Source organism: Marmota flaviventris, chromosome 16, assembly GCF_047511675.1.
Source record: "Marmota flaviventris isolate mMarFla1 chromosome 16, mMarFla1.hap1, whole genome shotgun sequence".
Taxonomy (NCBI): Eukaryota; Metazoa; Chordata; class Mammalia; order Rodentia; family Sciuridae; genus Marmota; species Marmota flaviventris.
In genome coordinates this window covers 44947678-44960236 of record NC_092513.1, presented here as the reverse complement: position 1 = coordinate 44960236, position 12559 = coordinate 44947678, and the positions used below count along the sequence as shown (strand labels likewise).

Genomic DNA, 12559 nt, shown 5'->3' with positions numbered 1-12559 from the left:
AATTACCTTTTAAATTTGAAAGAAAAGGCAGTGGTTTATAAGTATGGATTCTTAAGATGGGTTTCTAAATCAAATGTTAACACCGAAAATGCAGAATTTTAGGAGAATAAAGACTCCTTTATGGTTCAAGGAGATTTTGTTTGTTTGTTAAAGAATGTATCTTTTAGAGATCCTTACTGAAATATTTAAGGATTAAAAAATACAGTATTTGCCTCAATTTGTAGAATGTTGTGTAGACAACAGAAGATTGGCCATGAGTTGATGTAAATAAGTTGAGTTACTGGAATTGGGGATTCATTATACCATTCTTTCCACTTCAGTGTGTTTGAAAGCTCCATTTAAAAAATTAAAATTAGTGCTTGCTTTGGCAACACATATATTAAAAGTAGAATAATACGGAGAAGATTACCAGGACACCTGTGCAAGGATGACATGCAAATTCATGAAGTATTCCATATGAAAAAATAAATAAATAAAGCCAAGATGTACTACCCGAATAAAGCTACAGAATACTAACAAAGTCTAACTATACTAGAACACAATAGTTCAAATGTTTCATCAATAATCAACCTGCTCTTTTCTTAGTAACATTTTGCTTCTAGAAACTGTTGGGATAGTATGATATGTATTCATTATAATACATTTTGATAAAATGAAAGTTTTGGACTATGTAGTCTGTATGGAAATGTTGTAATTGGTAGAAAGCTACTGGTAAAGTTATTCTTTGTACTAGGTATCAAAGGAGTAAGGTAATTTTTGTCACCACCAATTAAAAACTTTTACGAAATAGGACTGTTATAAAACAATTAAACCTTGCAAATGCACCAGTCTCCAGGAAGAAAGTCCTGGAGGAAATTCTGCTTATTAAAATTGCAATTTTAGTTTCCATTAAAAGGAGAATAAGACAACAGAAGATGGGTTGGCAAGACAAATTATTTCTTAATGTCAGTTGAGCTTATTTCAAATGAGATAACGTATCTACACCAGGTTGGGTTCAGTACAATTTTGTCTCTTCAACTCATTTATCTAATTCAGTCATCTTGATTATAGCCTCATGGACTTCATTTTCAGAGAAAGAATTCTGTAACAAACAACCTACACAACATACTGATTACTGAACAGTTAATTCTAATTAACTTGGGCATGGCAAGAGAATTTTGATAAAGTCTTAGAATACAAATATAGTCTGCTTATACTGGACTAACTTATATAAAAACCCACAGCACAGTCTCAAGACAAAACAAGAGAGTCAAAGAGATCTAATTTAAAGAAACAAATGAGAAAATTAAAATCACAAATAATTTATTCTTCTGTTAGAGTTGATACAGTTTTAAATAGCAACAAAGTACACAGTGGTGGAAAATTGGCACAGAACCTATAAGCATTTCAATCACAATAAGGCTGTCCATGCTTTATCTGCTCAAACTTGATGTCCATTTTCTAATGACCAAGTTGGAAAAAAACCTGTTCTTACCTTAAAACATAGGCATTCTCTCTCTCTCTCTCTCTCTCTCTCTCTCTCTCTCTCTCACACACACACACACACACACACACACACAGATACACATTGAAATTCCTCCTTTTGATTACAGTATGTTGAGAACAGTATATTCTGCTTATTCAAATTTATGGCACCCCTTCTGTTTTGTTTCCAGTTAGAAGTGGGAAAAACCAATTCAATTATAAAGAATACATCTAATTCCCTGGGCACAGGCAACTGTGATGAAAATAGCAACTTACCTTTGGGCTAGATATTTTCAGATTATGCTTAAATGACTGTGGTTAGAAATTTCTCAATGCATGCTTTCCTCCTTGAATTTAGCTAAAATAATCAGGTACAGGACAATCTCAAATAACGATTAAATATGCCGTGCTTAGAAAGAGATTTAAAATGTAACCTCTATGATTTTAATACAGATCAGAAAAACTCCATAAATGAGTCTTTTTTTAAACATCTCTGTAGTATATTAACCAACATAAAAAGGGGGGGGGGAACATAAGTGTCCCTTTATAAACGGCATTATTTCCAGTTAAGAAAGTTAAAATAAAGATATAGAAAGTCTCCCAAACTATTGTTATATAAACCAATTATCTTTCTAATGTTAAAAAATAAAGTTACTGGATCAATGCTGACACTTCTTTGATATCATTTATAAAATGTTTTGATATTACTTTCTAAGTTCCCTGATTACTCAAACAAGGTAAAATTAAAACTTTCTGTTATTGCTATTTTAGGAGAGGATTACCACTTCATTTACCTGAAATTACTACCAAAGACTCTTCAGATTCAACATAAAGTTATTCTTATTGCCTCATATTTTAAAACAGTATTATAAATGATCTTTATAAAAAAGGTTTTAATTCACAAAACTGGAAGGCTTTTAAAAAAATGTGTCTTTACTCAAAACTGTATCACAGTGCCCTTGATTATCTGACAGATAAAAGGGATTTAATTTCCTCTATAAGAACATTAACAGTGGACATATGGTGTGCTTTGTCTTTTCCCTCACCTCTATCTTCACAGTACACCATTTTGAGACCAACAGTCAAGCATCTACCACACTCTAGTCCACATTAACAGAGGATTTCTGATTTTGTCCAATGCGTAGTGTACCGCCTTGCATATTCACCACATGAAATAAACATAATATACAAAATATTGCTGCTGTAAAAAGTGTACATTTCCCTCTTCCCCTTACAAAAGAATCTGTGGAAAAGTATTAAATCCCCTTAACCTTCATAAACATACAAAGCTGTTCACACCTTTCAGTCTGTAACAGTCCATTTGAAACACAGTTTGGAAATCACTGCAAATTGGCTATGTCATTGCATTTTCTGTCCAATGTTGCCATCTAGAGTAGAAATGTGAAATTGAATATTTTTGAGCTACTAAAGCCTTTTACAACTAAACCACAAAGGCTGCTTAATGATGAAGCAGCCACTTATCCATAAGGTTTTTCCAAAAACTAGATGGAATGAAAGGAACTCTTCACAGGGAGGTGTCCACAGTGCTGAGGTGACAATATGGCTGCTAATAGATACTGGCTATTGGAATGTAAGTATTTTTTCACGGCTGGTAATTTCCATACTGTCCCTAAAAGATAAATTAAAAAAAAAAAAAATTAGATAATAGTTTGACCTAAATTCAGTTAGCACAGAAAATTAAAAAAAGATAACTTTTATGTTGTCACAGTACATATTACTGCCAACAAACAAAATAGTTATATATTAGGTACACAGTATCCCTCTAATTTCTTCTGATATTATATTCAATAGCAAATGAAACTCATAGTCAAAAATACCCAAGGGATTAGCAAATGAGACTAGAAAACAGTAGCTGTCACATAGTGGGAATTTAAATATTTGGCAAATTTTGTTGAATTGGATTGAGCAGTAATATGTGAAAAGTTCTATTCTAAAACTCTGATGTGGCAAATATTAGTGTATAAATCATACACTAATATGAAAACCTGGTGAGGGACCAGCTTGTTATATTTACTATTACAAATCAACACCAAGAGTATTTGAGGTAAAGTAAGAATGAAAAGGCATCTGAGAGATAAAAGGTAAAGAATGTTCTATCTAAACTAAAGAATTTGGGCCTCTCCACAAGGCCAACAAAAGGGTCAACAGAGGTATTCAGATAGGCAGCTACAACATAAAAATCAAGGAAAATTTTGTTTTGTTTTTGTAGTTGTTGGGTTTTTTGTTTTCCTGTTTTATTTTTGTCATTGTTGTTGTTTTGTTTTGGTACCAGGGATTTAACCTAAGGGTGCTTAATACTGCTGAACCACATTCCCCAGGGCCCCCTCCCTTGCTTTTTTTATGTTTTATTTTGAGATAGGGTCTCACAAAGTTGCTTAGGGACTTGCTAAGTTGCTGGGGCTGGCTTTGAACCTGTGATCCTTCAGCCTCAGCGTCCTAAACCGTTAGAATTATAGGCATGTTGTAGTTTTTAATAAGGTAGCCTAGAAGACCTGTACATTGGCAGGATAGCAGAGGAAAAAAAGATTACAAATGAAAAAGACATGATGAAGTAGCAAAATTCTACAAGTGAGGTAAAAATATACACTAAATGCCTGTTAAGGTTAGTTTCAGAAGAGAAGGAATATCTTTTCCTCTGAAAACAATAGGACAAACTAGAAAATACATATTTTATTAAAAATTTCTTATATGTGTTTAAAATAGACATTCATAAAAGCACCTATTTTCTAAAAACAGTGCTCACTGGAAGTTTACATTGCTTCACATGGCTAAACTTCTTCCTACAAGTCACATGGACGTGACTCAAGAAAATATTCTAGTGATAAAATACTTCAATACCATAACAGTACCCTGAAAATTCATATTTCCACAGAAGTAGATAAATACTTGATAACTGTTAGCTGTTAGTGTCACCATGTATAAAATGGACTACTTACTCTAAATACTATTAAAGTATTTCATGGTAATGTACTCTACAAAGCTATATTCAGCCAAATTTAAAGTCAATGCTCATATTGAATTACTTATAGGTAAAATTATATCTAGGATTTGCTTTACTCTGAAAAGAAAAGAAAATAACTTAGGGAGTAAGAACAGCATTAGCAACATTATGTTGATAACTGCTGAAGTTGTATAATAGTTATATATGTGGGTATTTATTATATTCCTCATTTTTAATTTAAGATTTCTGTATTAAAAAGTTTAAAATAAAAAAACAAAGGTTAAGGGTTTGGGGTCATAGCTCAGCGGTGGAGAGCTTGCCTAGCACATGTGAGGCCCTAGGTTTGATCCTCAGTACCACGTAAAAAGATAAATAAATAAAATAAAAGCACTGTGTCCACCAATAACTTAAAAAAAAAAGAATTAAAGAAAAAGATTAATTCTTAGCATACTGTAGTTTATTAATCCATTGTTATAGTATCTAAATATTAAAGCTGAAAAGTTCTAACTCTGTTACTAACTTTCTATTTGAGTCTTTAAAAACTCTGAAATTGTTTATTTACTCATTGAGAGGAGATATCGTCATCTACCTCATTAGATCACAATTTCCTTTATGTTAGTAGCTACATTAATTCCTACCTGATTTATCTGCTATGATACATTAATAAGAAAGAACATGAGAAAGGGCTTTTAGAATTATATATCAGCAGGATGGGGTGACCCATTCCTGTATTCCCAATTACTTGGGTGGCTGATTCAAGAGGATCACGTGAGCCCAGTGATCCTCTGCATAACAGAATGAAATCCCTGTCTCAGAGGAAAATCAGTGAGACTCAATGCTGGAGGAAAATGCTTTCTTAGTGAATGTGTGAAATGAGATGTTAATGATAAAATTGCCCATATGAATGATATGAAAGCAGAAGAGAAGCTAAAAACTACTATGCCACAGAAATATAAGCTATAATTTATCTACTACATTATGAGCTACTTGAGGACATGGAGCCTATCTTATCCATCTTTATGCCCCAAGTATTCAGGCAAGCCTCACACATAAGACACCTTCAATAATGTATGCCAGATAAATTATATCTAAGTAATTATAAACATTTACAGAACACATTGTTCATCACCATAATAAAGTTAAAAATGGAGAAGGAAGACTTAGAAATGAATAATTAAAGTATAATTACACAACAGAAGATTAATTCAATAAAAGTTTAGATAGGAAAAGATTAGCATAGACTAAAATAATTAGAAAAATATTTCAGAGAATGTGGGAACCTTAAGAAAACACTAAGATTCGGAAAGCAGAGAACAGGGAATAATTCTAATAGAAGGAATAGCTAACAAAAAGTCAGGGGTATATCACGCTGAGAGAAGTTGGAAGAAAAGAAAGAGTACAATAATGAGCAGTAGAAGCTAACAATTATTTTGTAAGACAGAGCTAAGGTAATGAAGAAAAAGAAGTCTAGTTAATACTAACAAGTTAACCCTTATGGTACCCGAATAACTAAGACCTTACCATGTGTCAGACATGTAGTAAGTCCTTTGTGTCTACATAAACCTCTACAGTAAATATTATCTCCATATTATAGATGAAGAAACTGAGGTACTCAAAGTTTAAATAACTTGACCACACTCAACCATATTGCTAGTGCCAAACCAAATCACAATCAAGCCTAAAAATGTATAACTGTATCTGACACCAATAGCAAACTCGAGGGCAGTATAATGGGTTATAAATACGGGGTTTAGAGCCAGAAGCCAATTTCTAGTAATAACCTTCACCACTTAATGGCTTTCTTGGACCTTGGACAAGAAGTTACCTAACTTTCCTTGAATCTCAATTTTTTTCATCTGACAAGGTAAGGGTGATTATAATCCTAATTCAAAAGTTATGCAACCCAAAAAAACCCATGAAAATATTTTGCAAACTACTCAATTTCTCACTAATATTATTGGTGACAAAGTGGTAGAATAGTTCCGCACCTTGTGCAAAAAGGATACATTCCAGGACCCTCAGTGGATGCCTAAAAACACAGATAGTAACAAACCCTACATATACTATTTTCTTCTTATACAGACATACCTATGGTAAAGTTTAATTTGTTAGTATACAGAGCAAGAGATTAATAACTATATAACAAATATATATATATATATATATATATATATATATATATATATATATATATATATATATATACTATAATAAATGTTATGTGAATGTGCTCTCAAAAAAGTTAAGACATAATATTTAAGTTTGTGGCTAACAGAAGATAACTGAAACTGAAGAAAGCAAAACCCAGGCGTAGGAGAACCACAGTATAATAAATTGAGCACAGGCTCTTTTCACTGAGAATTTGTCATTCACCCTCATCACTTCTTAGCTCTGTTATCTTGAGTAAATCAATCCAACACTCCAAGCCTCAGTTTCTCTTGCTTTGGTAGTTTTTTTCAAGAATGTCAAGAAGTAATGAAAAAGAAGACAATATGGAAAATCTTGCCATGATGAACGAAAAGGTAAGATGATAATGATCTCAACCAGGACAAAGCAGAAGATTATAAGTGGATAGATTCAAGAATTTTCAGGAGGGGCTGGGGTTGTGACTCAGTGGTAGAGCACTTGCCTGGCATGTGTTTGTTACTATCTGTGCTTCAATTCTCAGCACTACTTATAAATAAATGAATAAAATAAAAGTCCATCAACAACTAAAAAATACATATTTATTTAAAAAAAAAAAGAACTGTCAAGAGAACCCCCCCCCCAAAAAAATTTGGTCACTTATCAGACGGGGAGAGGGAAGGGAGACTTAAATGTTAAATATGATACTTGGCATTCCAGCTTGGTGACAGTACCCCTCTCTTTGAAAAGAACATTGAAAAAAGAAATAAGTTTGGGTGGAGAAAAACTATTGAGTTTGTTTTGGTTATACTGAATTAACAGACATATGATACACCTAAGTAGGGATGTTCAGTAGGCATCTGATTTTCAAAAGAACAATTCAGATTAGAAGTAGAGATTTAGGAGTTAATTCCATAGTAAATTGAAACTAAATATGAAAAAAAGAGATTGTCTAGTGAGAGGCAATGAGAGAGAAAAGCTCCAGTGATAGAAAACTGAATAACCAGTCATCTTTAATTTCCTTCATTCAACTTATCTAATCACTTAAAAGTCTTCACAATAATTTTTCATAATAATTTTTAGAGGGCTCTTTTCTCTATTCTTGTGGTTGCCATTCAATCTAAAAAGTAATGGCCTTATGCATCTACTTATACTTTATTCATTAATATTTTTGACTATGTTCTGTCTACTAGGTAATGAAGACTCAATAATATACAAAGTGATGTCTTTAAAGAATTTACATCAAGGAAAGTAAAATGTGACAATAAACAATAACTAAAGAATCCATCAAATGGAGACAAATGTTATGCTGAAAAATTAAAGCATTTTTTTCTGGCCAAGATGGATTTATTGGGCTGGAGTTGTGGTTCAGTGGTAGAGCGCTTGCCTAGCACGTGTGAGGCCTTGGGTTCGAACCTCAGCACCACACAAAAATAAATGAAATAAATAAAGTAAAGGTATTGTGTCCAACTACAACTAAAAAATAAATATTTTTTTAAAGATGGATTTATTCTCTAGCCTAAAACAATAAAAATTATATATATATATGAAACAACTGTATTCAGAATACTGGACAGAGGCAACAAAGAACAAGAATCTTGAGATGTAGAAAACAAATGAGATGAGCTTACTGCCTCGAGAATTTCCAGGCTGTAGTGGATGGAGGGAAACAGGCTGAGCCTGCCAGATGCTCTGAATTAAGGAGATAAAGCTTAGAGTCTGGAGGAAAAACAGGTAACTAGAGTTAATAGGACAAGAGGAGAAAGATCTGCACATAAAGACCTGTGGAAAGAATCCTTAAGTATGCAACAGAGTACTGATACATCAATGAGTGAGAAAAATACCCAGGGTTGAGGGAAGAAACATACAAGAGGATTATAAGAAACAATATCTAGCTGGTGGCACATGCCTGTAATTCCAGTGGCTGGGGAGGCTGAGGCAGGAGGATCGAGTTCAAAGCCAGCCTCAGCAAAAGTGAGGAGCTAAGCAATTCAGTGAGACTTCATCTCTAAATAAAATACAAAAAAAGCTGGGCATGTGGCTCAGTGGTCAAGTATCCCTGAATTCAATACCCAGTACCCAAAAAATAAAAATAAAGAAAAAGAAACAATATCACATAGGAACAGAAATGGTACTTATTCCCTTTTGCCAGCTAAAGTGAAAAAGCCTTATGTTTCAAAGGTCACTGGTAGAGTACTCAAAAGGCTTTTACCTTTAGAGTTGGGAACATTTAAATTAAGATTAGATACTGCACTGGTCCTGCCTAAAAAAATTTTAAAAGGAAATCTGAAAAGACGAAAGCACTTCTAATTTCTTAAACCAAATCTCAAACAAAGCTCAAGAATATCTCTAGCAATACAAATATATCTATCCCCCAACAAAGTAATAGTCATAATGTCTAGAATCCAAAGATTATCATACATTATTAAAGGAAGAAAATGTAACCCACAAAAAAGAGGAAACAAAATCAATCATCAAAGCTGACCAGAAATGACAAGAATTAGCAGAAAGCATAAATTTTTCTTTAATATGTTCAAAAATTTTAAGGACACATAAAAAGACTTTAAAAGGACCAATAAAAACTTCCAGAGGTGCAGATTATTATGACCAAGATTAAAAAAAAAAATCTTGGGGAAGATTAAAAACAAAATAGACAATAAAGAAAAGATTAGATAATTTCAAGATATAACAAAACCCAAAATAAAATGGAAAGAAAAACAGATTTAAAAACAGAAGATTAGGGTGAGGGCTGTAGCTCACCTGCAGAATGCTTGTAACGTGGGAGGCACTAGGTTTGATCCTCAGCACCACATAAAAAACAAATAAATAAAATAAAGGCATTCTGTTCTTCTACAACTAAAAAAAATTTTTTTAATTAAAAAAACAGAGGATTAGTGAGCTTTGGGACAACTTCAGACAGCCATATATACATATATGGAGGGGTGGGGACATAGCTCAGTTGATAGAGTGCTTGCCTTGAATGCACAAGGCCCTGGGTTCAATCCCCAGTACCAAGGGGAAACAAAACAAAACAAAAAGAATATATACATATATGAGTTACAGAAGAGAGAAAGGAGTCTAGGGAAGAGACAGGAAAAATATTTTACCAAAAATTTTTCTTGTTTGATAAAAATTTAAAAGCTACACATCCAAGAAGCTCAACAAATCCTAAGCATTATAAACATGAAGAAATCTATACAAAGAATTCTCTAATTACAATGTGCAGAAGAGAAAAATTTACAGTCAAACAATTTGATAAAGGGAAAGAAAAACCTTATAAAGCAGCTGGGGAAAAAAAGACACACTAAGACAAAGAATAATAGCAAATGTCTCCTTGGAAACAAAGTAAAGAAGATGACAGTAGAGAAACATTTTTAAAGTATGAAAAGAAAAAAATTAGGAGCTGGGGTTGTGGCTCAGTAGTAGAGCGCTCCCCTAGCACATGCAAAGCCCTGGGTTCAATCCTCAACACCACATAAAAATAAACAAACAAACAAATAAGTGAAATAAAGGTATTATGAAAAAAAAAAAAGAAAAAGAAAAAAATCTGTCAACCTAGGATTCTATACCCATAGTTGATATCTTTCAAAAATGAAGATAAAAAAATATTTTTTTAACTGTACAAAAGCTGCAAGAATTTATCACCAGATGATGTCTATTTCATGAAATGGTAAAGGAGTTCTTCAGGCAAAATAAAATGATACCAGGTACATATGTATGTACACATGGGAATGAAGAGTACAAGAAACAGGAACTATGTAGGTTAAGATGTAGGTATAACATTTTTTTTCTTTATTCTTTAAATAACTTTAAAGGATGATTTTAAAAAAATAAATCCCATATAGTGTAGGGTTTATAATATTTGTATAAGTAAAATTTGTAACACTAACATGAAGGTTGAGGAAAAAAAAGAAATAAAAGTAAGCCATGCTAAGGCTCTTACACCATTATACATAAAGTGGTTTATTTTCACTTGAAATGACTACATGGACAAACACTGAAAACATTATGCTAAATGAAAGAAAACAAAATGCTAGTCATAAAATACCACTTACTATATAATTCCTTTTTTCTTAAAGGTACAGAATAAGCAAATTCAAAGAGAAAGAAAGCAAACTAGCTATTGCCTGAGGTTGAGTATTTAGGAAGAAATGAGTGACTATTAATGAGTATAGTTTCTTTCTTAGGTGGTGAAATGTCTAAACTGAAAATAGTGGTGATGGCTGTAGAACTTTGTGGATATACTATAAAACACTGAATAACACTTGGGGCCGGGGGTAGTATGAATTGAACTCAGGGCACTTGACCACTGAGCCACATCCCCAGCCCTATTTTGTATTTTATATAGAGACAGGGTCTCACTGAGTTGCTTAGTGCCTCTCTGTTGCTGAGGTTGGTTTTGAACTCGAGACCCTCCTGGCCTCAATCTCTGGGGCCGCTGGGATTACAGACATACACCACACGCCTGGCAATAGTACACTTTAAAATGGTGAATTGTATGTTATGTGAATATATTTAAATAAAGCTTATTCTTTAAAAAAAAGGAAAAAAATCAAAATAAGAAAAAGAGAACAATCAGATGTGACATATAGGGGAAAAAATAATAAAGATGATACACCTAGCCATACCAATAATGTTAAATAAATTCATCAGGAAAACTAAAACTTCTAAAGATTTATGTGCCTTAAAAATGTAGAGCCAAGGACTGGGGATGTGGCTAACGCGGTAACACACTTGCCTGGCATGCGCGAGACGCTGGATTCGATCCTCACCACCACATAAAATAAAATAAAAATGTTGTGTCCACCGAAAACTTAAAAATAAATATTAAAAAAAAATTCTCTCTCTCTAAAATAAAATAAATAAATAAATAAAATAAAGACATTGTGTCCACCTAAAAACTGAAAAATAAATATTAAAAAATTTTCTCTCTTTAAAAAAAAATGTAGAGACCAAATACATGAAGCAAAACTGGACAACGCTAAAGGAGAAATAGAAAAATGTATTGCTATAGACAATATTTAATATTCCTTTCTCAATGTGTAAAAAAAAATCAGCTAATACCTAGACTTACTACAGACAGGTGTTGTGGTGCATGCCTCCAATCCCAGGTATAGGACAATGAAACAAGAAGATCACAAATTTGAGCCCACTGTGGGCAATCTAGGTAGACCCTGTCTCAAAAAAAAAAAAAAAAAGAAAAGAAAAGAAAAAAAGTGAGGGTAAGGACTGGGGATGCTGCTCAGTTGATACAGTGTCCCTGGGTTTAATCCCCAGTAACGAAACAATATTATCAACCAACCTGATCTAATAGACATTTATAGAATACCCTCACAGACCACATTCTGGGCCATAAAATAGATCCAAATAAACAAAAAATAATTCAAGCCACAGCAACTATGTTCTATTATAATTACAAAATTAAATTAGAAATCAATAACTTAAAAAAATCTGGAAAATCTCTAAATATTTAAAAATTACGTCATAAACTTCTAAATAACTCGGGTCAAAAAAGAAATCAAAAGTAAATCAGAATGTAGTTCAAACTTACTGAAAATGAGAACAGATCACATAAAAACTGTGTAATGCAGCTTCAGAGCACTTATATGGAATCAAACACTTAGATTAGAAAGGTCCTAAAAATCAATGAAGCTGCAGCTCCCTTCTTAAGAAAGTAGAAAAATAAAAGCAAATGAAACTTTAGTAAGCAGAAGTAATAATAAAGATCTGGTAGAAAGAAACAGAAAACAGAAGAGTAAATGGGCAAAATAAAATAAACCAACAGCTAATTCAAAAATCAATGAAGTAGATAAAAACCAGCCAGATAAACAAGGTAAAAAAAGACAGATAAAAATTACCAGTATCAGAAATGAGAGATGTACTATCACTATAGATTCTAGAGCTAGTAAGAGGATTAATAAAGGGACTGGGGTTGTGGTTCAGTGGTAGAACACACGCCTAATGCGTGAAGCACTGGGTTCGATCCTCAGCACCACATATAAATAAATA

The 12559-nt window shown here is 32.8% G+C and overlaps 1 protein-coding gene and 1 non-coding gene across 4 annotated transcripts in view; one reads left to right on the top strand and one right to left on the bottom strand.

The window, feature by feature from the left end:
* Positions 1-355: 355 nt before the first annotated feature.
* LOC114093058 (U6 spliceosomal RNA) lies at positions 356-462 on the top strand. The gene has a single exon (XR_003582846.1). It is a non-coding gene; the product is annotated as a U6 spliceosomal RNA (small nuclear RNA).
* Positions 463-1285: 823 nt separating this feature from the next.
* Ss18 (SS18 subunit of BAF chromatin remodeling complex) overlaps positions 1286-12559 on the bottom strand; it is an 81297-nt gene continuing 70023 nt past the window's right edge. For all 3 annotated transcript variants that reach the window (XM_027935701.3, XM_027935699.3, XM_027935700.3), the window contains one exon: positions 1286-3094. In XM_027935701.3, the coding sequence (XP_027791502.1) occupies positions 3068-3094 (27 nt within the window). In that variant the 3' untranslated portion in view covers positions 1286-3067. The remainder of the gene's footprint in view (positions 3095-12559) is intronic.